Raw genomic sequence first — 15,229 nt, 5'->3', positions numbered from 1 at the left:
CTTCTCAAGCCATCATATGAGAGCAAAACGGACGGAGGGATTTGGAAAGGGGAGAGAAAAAGATTGTGAGAAAGAAAAGAAGAAAAAAAACAAGGAGAGAGTGCAAGAAGAGTAAAAGAGAAACAGGGAAAGGAAAAGAAAGCGAATAAGGCTTTAAAAAAAAAGAGAGAGAAAGAAGACAAAGAGAAAGAAGGAAGAAAGATCATAGAAAGAAGGAAGGCAGAGAGATAAAAAGCAAAAGAGAAGGACAAAGAGAAAAGAGCAAGAGAGAGGAAGAGAAAGAGAACAGGAGGGAGAGAGAAAAAGTGAAGTACAACAAACTAAACCTAAAATAGTGAGAAGGAGAAGCAGAGAGAGAGAGAGAGAAAGAGAACAATTGGCAGCGAATAAGACCTAAAAAAGAGAAGGGAAGCGATAGAAAGGGATCTAAAGAGAGAAAGACAAAGAGGAGGAGAGAGAGAGCGAAAGAGAATAAAAAAGAAAGAAAAAAGCAAAAGAAAGCAAAAGAGAGAAACAAAGACAAGGAAAGGAAGAGAGATCCAAAGATAAGAGAGAAAGAAAGAGCAAAAGAGGCAGAAAAAGAGAGAAGGATAAAAAGCAAAAGAAAGGCATAAAGAGAGAGAGAGAGGGAGAAAAGGAAATTTAAGAAAAAAAAAAAACGACACGCATTACCAAAACACATATTATTATTATTATTATTATTATCATTATGATTTCTCCCGTTTTGATTACTATTCAATTAAACTATTTGCTTTCAAGTCTGGAACGACGTTTTATTAAAAGGCGACGTCGTCGTCAATTTTTTTTTTTTTTTAATTCACATTCAAGGTCTCCTCAATTTTTTTTTTTTTTTTTTTATGTTGGCTTTATGTGTTTTTGTGTTTTTTCCATTCATTAATTTCTTCTTCTTCTTCTTTTTTTTTTCATTAATTAATTCCACGTCTTTTTTTATTATTATTTAAATTATTCGTCTCGTATAAGATAAAAAAAAAAAAAAAACAGAAGAGAAGAAAAGTAAAAAATTCCGGAAACGAATAATATAAAAACGTCAATAAACCCCAAAAATTATTCTTTGAACTATAAAAATCTTTTTTCTTTCCTTTACCATCATCATCATCATCATCATTCATTCATTCTTTCATTCATTCATTCGTTTCCTTTTAACATATTCATATTTTTTTTTTTTTTTTCAATGAAAATTTTTCCGCAACACAATTTTTATCAAATGAATCATGAATATGTATAATTATAAAATGAAAAAGGTTAAGAAATAATAATAATAATAGTAATAATAATAATAATAATAATAATAATAATAATAATAATAATAATAATAATAATAATAATAATAATAATATGGCGGAAAAATGAAATGTTTCGAACGCGCACTTACGCACACAAAAAGGAAAATTTCAGTTATTAATTCTACCATTAAAAATTATATATATATATAAATCAAAGGAAAAAATAATTTTTTATAAAAAAATAAAAAAAAGGGCGGGAAACAAAAGAATAAAAATAATTTTTTTTGTCGTGTCGTTAATGAACGATAGCAAAATAATGAAAAAAAAAATTTATAGCTGTGAACTACAGCAAAAAAAAAAAAAAAAACAATGCAACGCAATGAATTTTATGAATTTTTAATTTTTTAAAAAAAACCTTTTATCGCGCGTTTTTTCCAATTTTTTTTTTTTTAACGGTCGAATGATTTAATTTAAATATCGAATAAAAATCTCGTTCGATTCGATTCGATTCGATAAATACGGGGGAAAAAAAAACTAAACCGCGTGACGGAAAAAAAAGGAAAGAAAGAAAGAAAGGTGGTGTCGTTAGGAAATAAATTTGCTATATGATGACGTCATTTTAACCGCGGCACGTTTGACCGGAAACGGAAAATACAAAAAAACAAAGTTTTCATTGCGTTTTCAACTATTAAAAAAATTTTTTTTTTTTTATTACTACTACTAACGTAAGAAACGAGAGTAATAAAAAAAAAAAATAATAATAATAATTTAAAAATATTTATTTAAAAAAAAAAAAAAAATTTTTTTCTGTTTTTAATGTTGTTATGTAAACAATTATTAATGACGTCAAACAATAAAAATATCGTCTGCTGATGTCTAATTGACAAACCATTATTCCAATAAAAAATTTTTATTTTTTTTTCCAAACGGATAAAAAAAAAAAGTAAATAAATAAATTTAAAGGAAACTTGAAACGATTTTTTAATTTGACCTTGAAAGAAAAACAACATCGAAAAAAAAATGGCGGAAAAAATAGGGAAAAAAAATCAAAGGAATATTTCAATGGTAGCGTAAAAATCATTTTCAATTATGAATTAAAAATAATGTCTCGCGGTTTTTCTGTTTTTTTTTTTTTTTTTTTTTTTCGTTTGTTTGGTTTGTTGTTTGTTTGATTTTGTTACGTCATTTAAATAATTTTTAAATTTTTTTCTATTTTAAATGCAAGAAATATTATTATTATTATTATCGTTATTCATGTACGTAACCTTTGAAAAAACTTTTTTTTCATTTCAATTTTTCCTTTTTTTTTTTTTAATTTTTTCTTTTTCTATCTCTCTCTCTCTCTCTCTCTCTCTATTATACTCTCTGTCTCCCTGTATCTCTCTGTCTCTCTCTGTGTGTTTGTATATGTGTCGTACTGTCTCTCCCTCTCTCCACCCCTGAAAGTGTGTGTATATGTGTCATACAAACTCTCTCTCTGTAAGCGTCGAGCTGCCTTTATGTTTGACTTTCTCTATCTTTTATTCTGTACCATATTTTCTCTCTCTCTCTCTTTCTGTGTTTTTCAATGTCATTCTGAAACGTGTTTGAGTGTGTAGTAATGTCTCTCTCTCTCTCTCTCTCTCTCTCTCTGTGTGTGTGTGTGTCGTACTGTATTTTTCATTCTCTCTCTCTCTCATTTCCTTTCGTTTGAATGTCACGTATAAATTTTTCGATTAAAAAAAAAAAGAGAGAGAGAAAATTTTGAATGTTTTACATTTTTCGAGATTGAAAAAAGCTTTATGTAAAAAAAAGAAAGAAGGTGAATTAAAGTGGAAAAATAGGAGTAAAAAGAAAATTGAGAAAATTCCAGTCGTTTTAAAAAAAATTTATTTTTTTCCCCTCGAGTCTTTAAATCTAATTTTTTTTTCTCTTCTTCCCTCCCTTTTAGATAAAATAATAGATTAATAGAAAATGTTAAGGATCGTGTAACTTTTCCAGACTTTTCCAAAAATTATAAATAAGAAGAAAAAGTGTCTGGAAAATTTCTTGGAGAGACCTCAAAAAAAAAAATTACCAAAATAAGTCTTTATTGTGGTTTGACGAGGAAAGTGTAAAAAATTTTTTTCTTTTTCCAGAGTGCGTGGGGAGAGTGAGGAGGAAGAGGGGGAGGGTGGGTAAAGAAAAAGCAATGCAGGCAACATCGCCTAACAAAAAAAAAAAATTTTTATTGCAATTGTTTAAATTTTGTTCCTGGAGTTAGTCACGTTTAAGAAAAAAAAACTTTTTTGTTTTCCTGCTATTCGTAATAATTATCATTATTATTATTATTATTATTATTACTATTATTATTTGTTTTTTCATTGAAAAAGAAAAAACGAAATGAAATTTAAAGATGAAGGAAAAAACTTTTTTTTTTTTTCGAATCGGACAAAAAAAGAAAAAAAAGAAAAGCTCTGACGTCTGTCTCGGGGGGTTGTTGTTACCATGGAGGCGATACGAAAATTATTAAAAATGGAAACAAATTATTAGCATTCAATACGACGACAAACGACGACGACGACGACGTCCACGTCGACGTCGACGACAGAAATGAAAAAAAAATTTTTTCTTTCTTTTTTTTTTACCCCATTAAAAAAAAAAAAATTTTCCTGGAGAAAACGCACGAACGAACGAACTAAAAAAGAAAAAAAACTTAAAAAATAATAATGATAAATTTTGAACGGTAAAAATTAACGCAATTTATTTTCTCTCTCTCTAACTCTCTCTCAAAAAATATTAACAGTGGAAGCAGACCGACGATAAACAAAAAAAGCACCCCCCTCCCCCCGAAAATGAAAAAGAAAAATGGCCGCTTTTATTTTCATCGTTATGAAATAATAACAAAAAAAGGGCGCGAAGTTCAAAAAAAAAAAGAAAAATTAATTTCGTTAATGATGATAATAATTAAATATAAAACAAAAAACAACGTGGTTTTAGACACGATTAAAAAAAAAGGAAAGAAAATTTTAACCCGAAAAATTTTAGAGAGAAAAAAAAAAATTTTCGAGCGTGCAAAAAACGAAATTTTCTTTTTTTTTTTTTTTATTTTAGGGTCGCGAATTAAATATTTTATCATTATTATCATTATCATTATTATCATTGCATTTTCCGTATCCGTAATTTCCCCCCTCCTCCTCATCCTCACCCACCACCTCTTCCTCCTCCTTTTTTTTTTCCAGTTTTGATTTCGACCGGGTTCCATTAAAAAGGTTATAAATTATTTTTTCTCTTTTCGATTTAATTTTTTTTGGAAATTCTCTGATTGATTGACTACATAAACAATCCCGAATTTTTTTTTTGTTTTTTTTATTCGTTCCAGAAATTTTCATTCGAGGCTGGAGAAAAAAAAAATTTTTTTTAATTTTTAACGGTGAATAAATATAAATCGAGGAATGAAAATTTTCACACGCGTTTAAAATTTAACTTTTTTCGTTTGTTTTTGTTAGGTTGGCAATATTGTTTTAGAAAATTTAAACTTGTATGATGACGCTCGAGGGTTTGGATTCGGAAAATTGACGTGAAAATTAATATTAAATATTTTTCGTTTGTAACTGTTTTTTAATTAATTTTAATAATAATGATAAAATAGTAATTTATCCTGACGTTCGTGTCAGTAGAAAACTAGAAATTGTATGGAATGCGTAATTAAATGCGTGTTCCGGAAAATAATAAAATTTTTTTTTTGAAAAAATTTCGTACCTGGAAAATTGTTGAGAAAATTTGCAAATACGTGAGAAAAAGGAATTTTCCGATGACGTTTTCTTTTTTTTCCGGCGACGACATATTCGGTTCTTATCACGTAAATAAGATGTTAAAAAAAAAAAAATTTCGACTAACAAACCGGAAATGACGAAATTTTTATAAATTTTTTTTTTTTTGGTCAAAAATTCTTGAAAATTCCAGGAATCGAAATTTTTTTGATTTTCATCGGAAGCAAAAGAAAACAAAGAAAAAAAACTGAAACGAGTTACGCGGCTTATTAAAAAAAAATGGCGGCCTTCCGCGCGAAAAAAAAAAAATAACTCGAAGCGATGATGATTATGATGATAATAATAATAATTACCTTATAAAATAATTTTAATAAAAAAAAAAAAATAATAATAATAATGAAATTACATTTTAATTAATTACTTTTTTTTTGGGGGGGGTTTTCGTCCGCCATTTTTCACTTTTAATTTCTTTTGTTCGGCCATCTTAATTTTTTTTTTTATTAAAAAAGGAAAACGAAGATGATGACGTAATAAAATTTTTTTTTTACCTTTTTTCAGTTTTCAAGGTTGGTTGAAAAAAGGAGAAAAAAAAAAATAAAAGAAAAACGATGAGGAAAAAATGATGATGATGATGATGAGGATGATGAAAGGATGACGATGAGAAAATTATTGTATTCGCGATGATATACTTTTTTTTTTTTTTAAAATATCAATACGGAATCTGATCAATCAATCAATCAATCAATCAATCAAATAGATATGACACAACTTTCTACGGCGGAAGTTGAAGAATGGCTCGATTCGCATCCGGATTTATGTTTAGATTATTTTCTTAGAAAAGCCGAACTTGCTGCTATAAACGCTTGGCTCGTATCTCACGGATTTTTAACCATAAATGATTACGTATCGAGCAGCAGAAGAAATTCAGGTGAGAGAATGATAATGATGATGATGATGATGATGATGATGATGAATATAGTGTACATTTACAAGAAATTAATTTCAATAGGTTCTTCTGGAAATACTTCTCCGAATGTGGGTCCGTTCTTTTCATCAGACGATACCAATTCTTCGAATTCCATTTCAGGAGTTTCCTTTGGAAAATCATCACAAACGAACGGGTCGTCACATCGTAGAAACAGTTCGAAAAGATGTCTCCGACACGATTTTGCAAGAGCCAAAAGTAAAAGCATGTTTAGAACTCACGAACCCTTGGGTCACGAAATATCTAGTTCCACGTCAAGGAGAAATTCGCTCAAGGATATGAGAAAGTAAGTTTTACTTTGTTTTTTTTCTTTTCCCCTGCTCTTCTCCTGCCCTCCTACTCCCTCGCGTATATCCTTCCATTTTGAATAATTGTTTGTGATGAACCGTATTTTAATAACAAAAACCTTTTTCAAACCTTTCCCCCCTTTTTTTTTTAAATACGTTTTGAAAATTTAATTTTTCCGAAAGGTTTTTTTTTTTTTTGCAAAATTCGAGAAAGGTTTTTTTGAAAAATTCGCAAAAAAATTTCCCCCTTTTGGATTCTTTTCTTTATTATTATTATTATTATCATCGTTTAAATTAATTTTATCATTATCGTTATAAATAGTAATAATAATAATAATGGGTTTGAAATGAGGAGAAAGAGAAAAAAAAACTTTTGGAAAATTTCTCATGTTTTTCTTTTTTTTTCTGGAGTTTGAAAGTTTTTTTTATTTTTGGGGGGGGGGGTTAATTTTCTCCCCTGGAAAATATGTTTTTAATAAATTTGTTAATTGGTTATTAGTCACGGTTGGTCTGTTGTCACGATACGTTTAATTTAATTTTCGTAGTTGTTGTTGTTGTTGTTGTTAATGTTAAAAATTTTTCAAATTTTTCCTCTACACAAAAAAAAATAAAATAAAATTGGCGGCGAAACAAAAACAAAAACAAAACAAAAGGATTAAATGGATAAGTGAAAAAGAGATAGAGAAAAAGAGAGAGAGAGACAGAAATGGGAGAATTATTGCCAACATAACAAAAACAAAAAAAAAATTTCGTGGATAAAGTTTTTAAAAAAAAAAAAAAAATTTTTGACACCCAGTAAATTTTTTTTGACTTTCTCTTCACATCCCCCACCTTCCTTCCTTTTTCATTTTCTCTCCCCCCTATCCTCCTCATGTTTTTTACATTCAAATAATCCTTTTTGTTTTTTCCTTTTGACGTTTTTTTATAGCGCTATAATATCCTATAATGCTCTATAATAATACGCAATAAAAAAAAAATTTAATTTATTTTTTTTATATCTATAAAAAATTTAATTATAGCCTTTGAATATTTATTCATCGTGTAAGAAGAATAAGAAAGATCTATAATATAGCGCTATAAAATTATAATAAACATTTTCCTTATATTTTTTTTTTTTTTTAAATAATAAATTTAATTGTTTTGGTTTTTTTTAAAATAGATTTTAAGTATTTATATAGCGTTTGTCTGGTTCGCTATAATACTATAAAAAAACTATTAAAAAAATTTTTTTTTAGGGGGGTGGGGTGGGGAGTGTAATATTAATTATTTATTATTATTATTATTAAGAAAAAGTTTATTTACCCCCCGTTTGGAATCGTATTCGTGAATATGATGTAAATATAACTGGAGAAAATTAAAATAATGAATGATGATAAGGAGTTGTTTTTGTTATCATTAAAAAGAAAAAAAAATTTTCTCTCTCTTTCTCTTTGTTTATTTATTTTATTTTTTTCACTTTTCCACGTGAATTGTATATTTATAGAGAAAAGGTCGGAAAGATTTCGTGACAAAAGGGAAAAAAAGACAATGACGTAAATAAATGAGAGAAAAAGAAAAAAAAATGAGGAAAATTAAAAAAAGGAAAAATTAGAAAGAGGAAAATTGAAAATGAAAGAGGGAATGAATGAGAATGGAGATGGGGAGATAAGGAACGAAATGGAGAGACGGAGAGAAAGATGTAGAAATGTGTACAAAGAAAAAAAAAAGAAAATTGAGAAAGATGAGAATGGAAAAAGAGAGAAAATTAAAAGAAAGAGAAAGAGAGAATTAAAAAAAGGAAAGGAAGGGAGAAAGAGGGAAAAAGAGGAAGAGAGAGAGAGAGAGAAAGAAAGAAAGAAAGAAAGAAAGAAAGAAAGAAAGAAAAACAGGAAAAAAAGGGGTAGAGAGAAATAGAAAAACAGAGAGAGAAGGAGTGATTGGACATAGAAAGAGAGAAAAAAAGAGAATGAAAGGAAAAGAGAGGAAGAGGAAGAGAGAAAGGGTAAGAAAAAAAGAGAACTAAAGGGAAAAAGAGGAAGAGAGAAAGTGGAAGAAAGAAGTGGAAGAGAAAACGAGAGAGAGAGATTTTAAAAAAGAGAAGAAGATAGACGAAGAGAGAAAAGAAATGATTGAACGGAAGAAAGAGAAGAATAAGAAAAAGGGGAACAAAAAGAAGAAATGATTGAACGAAAGAAAGAAAAAAAAGAAAGAGAGAGAGAGGGGGGGAGGGAAAATGACAAATGATAGCAAAAAATAAATGAATGATAACAATTAAGGTGAATGATTTTCACAGTTAAGGATATATATACATTAGTAGGAAAACATTTGAATTGATAATTGAGGTCAATGACCAACTGAAAAGGAAAATAAAACCGGAAATTATGCCGAGACGGAACAAAAAAAAAATTGAAAATTTTCTTTCTTTCTTTCGGGATTTTATTTTATTCAATCAATTTAAAATTCAACCTTTTCGACGATTCTTACACAACAAAAAAAAAAAAATGATAAACGACTCGAAAAAAAGGTTATTTATTGAATGTTCAAACCTTTTTCTATATTTTTTTTCTCTTTTTAACATCCCAACCATGTACGCATATATTTATTAATTTTTGGTTTTTTTTTTTTTTATAACCTTTTACAAAAAAAAAAAAAGGAAAAAAAAGGAAAAAACTTTTCAATTTATAGAAAAAATTGAAAAAATTTTGAAACGAGCAGGAGGAGTAGAAACGCGAGTTTATTGGAAAAAAAAAGGATCGAAAAAGGTTATCCTAATGTAAAATCCATTAAAGCTTACCCCCGCTCCCCTCCCCCGTTTTTTTTAATAATCCTCGTGTTTTTGTTATTACTTTTGCCACCTTTGAAAAAAAAAAAAAATTATAGATTAAAGTTTTTTTTTTTGCTGGATAAAAAAGGATGAAAAGGTTGAACGTTGGAAAGGTTGAACGCGTAATTAAACGCGTTGCATTAAATATAAAAATTCCAGTTGAATAATAATAATAATAATAAAAAAGAAAGGCCGTCGTAAAATACCCGCGTTGATAAAAAGGATAAAGGGACAAACGATGTGGAAATAGAAAAAAAGGGAGAGGAGGAAGGGGGGCGGGAGGGAAAAAAAAATTCAATTCAATAAATTTAAGTTTTACTGCCGAAGTCGATAGTGAAATGCACGTGGAATTAGGATAAATTTTATTATTATTATTATTTTTACCAGCTTTTAAGTTTATCATTTCGGGTAAAACTTTTACTTTTTATTGGTCGTGAAAATCTTATAAAACCATAAAAAAAAAAAAAAAAGGGAAGTTAAGTCGTCAGGATATTCTTCTTCCACGTAAAGTTCTGGAAAAAAAAAAAAAATTTTTTTTTTCTAACTTGATAATTTAATTGGATAAAACGGTCGTTTAGAGGACAAAAGAAAAAAAAAAGGAAACGAGATGGAAAATGTGGTGGTGAAAAGGTTAAAAGTGAAAGTAAAAGGAAAGAAAATCAAAGGAAAAAAATCATTTTTCTCCGGTTACATAACAATAATAATAATAATATTTATATTTAAATTAAATTTTTTTTTATTAATTATAATTTTCTCCAGGCGGTTTCGTTCCAGACTTTTTTTTATTTTTAATGTGATTCGCGATTTTTAATTTTTTTATTTTTTTTTCTCTTCTTCTTTTTTCTCTTTCTTCTTCTCTTGGAATTTTCCATAATTATTGTAAATAATTTTTTTTTAACGCTGGAAAAACAAACAGCAGAAAATTTTGATTTCCAAAAAAAAAAGCAGAAGAAAATAACAGATGGGATGATGTTGATGTGATGTAGACACGTGATTCAACTACTCGGTGGTTAAATATAGAGGATGTTTTAGGGGGAGGGGTTCTGGGGTTGAATTTTCTACGTTGATAAGACGTCCGCTAGGGGTAAACTTTTAACTATACCTAGGAGGTATACCGGAAGTACCGGGATCTTTCTCGGATGGAGACTTGATGGTTCTGGGTGCAGGAGGGGTTGAGGCTGAAATGCAGAGTACCGGAAACATGTTCACGAGTTTTGCGTAGTCGTTTCGACCCTTTAATTATACTCTCCCTGCTACCGGGTGGGTGAGGAGGTTAGTGCGAAATGCATTTCTCCCAGAGCATTAACAAAAAAAATTACCAGGACGAGATTTTTTTTTCCTTTTTAATAATAATAATAATAATGAAGATAATAATGTTTTTTTTTTTTTGTAAATGAACCTTTTTAACCTTTAATTAACAATAATTAAGGTATACGTCACTACCTCCGAATTCGGTTAACATGTTGTCGCTACTGATTGAATCAAAAGTTCGACTTCCGCAATATTATCCACTTCACAACAGAGCGACAAAAAGAGATCTTTTGGCGACACAGGGTGAAAAAGAATTTTTTTTAAGCATTGTCAGAGATATTGCGACGGAATTGGATTTAAAATCTCTTTCCCATAAGGTAAATATTATTGTCATAATAATGATGATGATAAGGATGGGTAAGAACATAGGGTTGATCATGTGGAAAAAAAAAATTTTTCAGACTGTGGATAATTTGGCGGTTTTATTAGACACAGACGGTGCGTCTTTGTTTCTCGTTGAAGGACACAAGGGAGGAAGGCAAAAATTAGTTTCGAAAGTTTTCGACGTACACAGCGGTGCTAGTACGTTTTTACTTCCGGGTGGTAAAAATACCGGAAACGACAACGAAGTACAAGTACCCTGGGGAGTCGGAGTTTTAGGTCACGTGGCCGATACCGGAGAAACTGTTAATTTACAAGTGGCTTGCGAGGTAAGTGAATTATTAATAAGACAAATCCTTAATACGTTCCTGCGTTGTAATGATTCAGTTGTTTAAATGAGTTATTATTAAAAAAGAGGTTAAAGGTTAAAGGTCGAAGGTATTTTTATCACTCAACATTAATTATGTTGATCAGGATTCCAGGTTCGACGATGAAGTTGACAGGATAACCGGATATCACACGGAAACGTTACTTTGCATGCCTGTTAAAAATGCATATGACGAAATAATAGCCGTGGCACAAGTGATAAATAAAAATCCGGAAGTGGATTGCGGTTATTTTACGAAAAAAGACGAAAAAATATTTGAAACTTATCTTCAATTTGTTGGTATAGCGATAACAAACGCTCAAATTATGGAAACATCAAGACAGGAATACGATAGGAACAGAGTAAGAAGGAAGCAGGGAGGGGAGGAAGGGAGAAAATTTCAGGCAATTAAAAATTTATTTTCGAATGATTCCAGAACCTTTTGGAAGTAGTACACGATTTATTCGAAGAGCAAACGTCATTGGAAAAAGTCATATTGAAAATAATGCAAAGGACTCAAGTCCTTTTGGAATGTCAAAAAGCATCCGTTTTACTTTTGGACGACAATTCGGAAACGGTTAAATTTTCAAAATTATTCGAATTAACGAGTCCGATAAACGGTCATTCGAACCCGACGACGACGCAATCGAAAGAAAATTTTGAAAATGCATCGAGATACATGTTGGCGCTCGCGGAAAAAGTTGCAACTTCCGGTGAAGTTTTAAACGTTGCCGAATGTTTGGAAGTGGAAAAAGGAAGCGGAGGAGATATAAAAAGCATATTGGCGATGCCTATAAGAAATTCTAAATATCAAATAATCGGTAATATGTCGACGATAATACAGATCATCCAGACGCTATATAGCAGAAGCTATAAAAATTTTTTTTTTTGATCTCAGGTGTTGCCACGATTGTAAACAAATTGAGCGGAAATCCTTTCGATGAAAACGACGTTCAATTATTCGAAGCTTTCACCATTTTTTGCGGTCTCGGAATACACAACACGATTATGTATAGCGAAGTGGAAAAAGCGATGGCGCGACAAAAAGTCGCAATAGAAGTTTTGTCGTATCACGCGACGGCGAGCAATAAAGAATTGGATGCTCTCATGGTAGCCGCCATTTTTTTTTTTATTCCTCTGTCCCGACTCCCCCAGGGAGACTTAATACTCTTTATTATTATTATCATTTGTAGGAAAAACCCGTGGCGTGTGCAGACGAATTGAATTTATATTCGTTAAATTTCGACGATTTTTCATTGGACGACGACGAAATGGTTCTCGGTGCGGCATCCATGTTTCTACAATTGGGACTCGTCAAAAGGTTCATTATTGAAAAGACGACCCTGTACAGGTTTTTGATAACTGTTAAAAAAAATTACAGAGACGTACCTTATCACAATTGGAGACACGCATTTAACGTGTCACAAGTTATGTTTGCCATATTGATGGTGAGTTTGATTTTCATTCACCTCCCGCCCCATCTTCCCCACCTTCGAAATCCCCCCGAAAAAATTTTTTTTTTTTTGTTTGTTTGGTTTTCCAGGGATGCGAAATGAAAGGAACGTTTAGCGATTTGGAAGTTCTCGGAATGTTTGTCGGTTGTTTATGTCACGATTTGGATCATCGCGGAACGAACAATTCGTTTCAACAAAAGTTTGTTTTAATTTTTTTCCCCCTTTCCCCCCCCCCACAAAAAAAAATTATCATTATCGTTTTTTTTATTTTTCCAAAAGAACCGGATCGGCTTTGGCTCTTCTTTACGGCACGACAAACACGATGGAACATCATCATTTCAATCATGCCGTCATGATATTAAGTTCGGAAAGTCACAACATATTTTCTGGACTTTCTCCAGAAAATTATTCCAAAGTTATGAAAGTTCTTAAACACAGCATACTAGCAACGGATTTATCAGTTTATTTCGAGTCAGTTGTTATTATTATTATGAAAGCTCTCACGGGGAGGGGGGAGGGCGGAAATTCATTTTTCTTTTTTTTTTCTTTACAATTCCAGGCTCAGGCCAAAATTTTTTAAATTAGTCGAAACGAAATCGTATAGTTGGGGACTGGAAGAACATCGGGAACTTTTACGTTCGATGTTGATGACGGCAAGCGATTTAGCAGCTTCCTGTAAGTCTTGGAACGTTCAACAGAGGGTCGCTAATTTGGTGACGGCCGAATTTCTCGTACAAGGAGATAAAGAAAGAAAAGAATTACACATAACTCCTCAACCACTCATGGATAGGGAAAAACAACACGAATTACCACAGTTGCAAATACGATGGATCGCGGATATATGTTTACCACTTTACGAGGTAAAACATTTGAAAAAAAAAAAAAAAAACGACGTGGAAGAAGAAAAGTAAGTAAAAAAAATTTTTTTTTTTTTTTTTTAAATAGTCTTTGGGTCAAATGAATCCAAAATTAAACGTTATGACGGAAGGAGCTGCGGAAAATATGAAACAGTGGCAAAAAATCGTAGATGAAAAAAATTATGACAAACCGGAAATGGATTACGATCGGAAAATCTAGCAAACGTAATTTTTTTTTTCATTGTCTTATGTACAAACAAAAGTTTTTCATTTTCGACCAAAAATAATTTATTTATGGATCGGATTTGATGAAGGAGATGAAGGAGAAGAAAAAAAACCGGAACCGGAAGTGAAACCGGAACCGGAAATAAGGGAATGAATTAAAATTGTTAATTGGTCAATTTTGTACGGTGCCTTTTGATACGATTAAATGTTTTATTTATTTAATTTTATTTAAAAAAAAAATGATTATGATGATGATGATGATTATGATGATGATGATGATAATGATGATGATGATGACGACGACGAAATGAAGTATTATTATATAGCGCTATAAAAATAATAATAATATTTAAATGATGAGGAGGACCACGAAAAATTGAAAATTGAATGAATTTAAAAAAAAATAAAAAAATTTTTTTTTTCTATTTAATCCCCCTCCCTTCTTTCCTCCCCTCCCCGAAAAAAGCGCTATAATTTTAAACTATAAAACTTTTACCAAATTTAATTATAGCAAATAATTGTAGTAAAAAAAAATAAATGAAATATATAGACACTCATATATATATATATATATATATATATATATATATATATATATATATATATATATATATATATATATTTACTATATTTTTTAAATCAAATACGAACGATAAAAAAAATATTTTTTTTTAATTACGTCATTTCCTATTATTATTTATTACGTCATCACATTTAAAAAAATTATATACATTACATGAATTTTTAGTTCTAGTTAATTACTTTTCGTTTTTTTAAATTCCGTTTTTTTATGCATATCACAAACACACTTCGATAAACTATTATTATTATAATTATTATTATCATTATCATTATTATTATTATCATTATTATTATTATGGCATCAGTGATATATTGTTTATAAAATTTATAGTTTATAGCGATTATCATAAATTAAATTAAAAAAAAAAAAAAAAAGATACGAAAAATTATTATTATTATTAATATCATTTTTGAATCGATTCATGATCGTTCCCCCTCCTCTCCCCCCACTCTCCTTTCCCCTCCTCGTCTTCTCTTTTTTCTTCCCCTTCCACAAATTCTTTTTCCAAAATTTCTCTTATTAAAAAAAGAAAAAAAAGGTACGGATAATTATTATTATTATTTTTAATTAATTTATTTTCGTTCACCCCTCCCCCTCTTTCTTTCCTTCTCTTCTCCTCTCTTTCTTCCCCCCTATTCTTTATCGTCTCACTCCCACTCATTCTCCTCAAACCCCTTTCCTCCTCCTTTCACTCATTCATTTCCGAGAAATATCCACTATTCACTTTCTCCTTCTCCTTCTCTTTTGTCTCCGATTCCTTCCCCCCCTCGTACCCCCTTCGCTTCTCCCGCCTCGCGAGCACACTCCCTCCTCTTCCCCTTCCCTTCCCTCCGTGCAATCAAAACAAAAAGTAAAATTAATTTAAGAAGAGACATTAAAAATAATTTAAAAAAATTTTTTTTTTTTTCCGTCGTTTTATTTTATTAAAAGAAAATTAATTATAATTTTAAGCTGCACGAAATCATGCAAACCTTTTTTAACCTTTCAACCTTTTTTTTTTTAATAAAAACCTTTCGTCATTATTATCATTATCATTATTATTTTATTTATTTATTAGAAAA

General features: G+C 30.1%; 1 protein-coding gene across 1 annotated transcript; it reads left to right on the top strand.

Moving 5' to 3' along the window:
* Positions 1-5,731: 5,731 nt before the first annotated feature.
* On the top strand, positions 5,732-13,580 carry Phum_PHUM361080 (dual 3',5'-cyclic-AMP and -GMP phosphodiesterase, putative; the record flags this gene model as incomplete). Its single annotated transcript, XM_002428001.1, has 12 exons — positions 5,732-5,903; positions 5,955-6,246; positions 10,480-10,678; positions 10,763-11,011; positions 11,157-11,411; positions 11,486-11,870; positions 11,948-12,159; positions 12,243-12,497; positions 12,593-12,702; positions 12,783-12,974; positions 13,063-13,363; positions 13,449-13,580. The coding sequence occupies exons 1-12, from the start codon at positions 5,735-5,737 to the stop codon at positions 13,578-13,580; spliced, it is 2,751 nt and encodes a 916-aa protein (XP_002428046.1). The 5' UTR covers positions 5,732-5,734.
* Between the last annotated feature and the right edge of the window lie 1,649 nt (positions 13,581-15,229).

Source organism: Pediculus humanus, genomic scaffold (genome assembly GCF_000006295.1).
Source record: "Pediculus humanus corporis 1103172107775 genomic scaffold, whole genome shotgun sequence".
Taxonomy (NCBI): domain Eukaryota; kingdom Metazoa; phylum Arthropoda; class Insecta; order Psocodea; family Pediculidae; genus Pediculus; species Pediculus humanus.
Note: the sequence above shows the minus strand (reverse complement) of the source record. Positions and strands in the feature narration are given on the sequence as shown.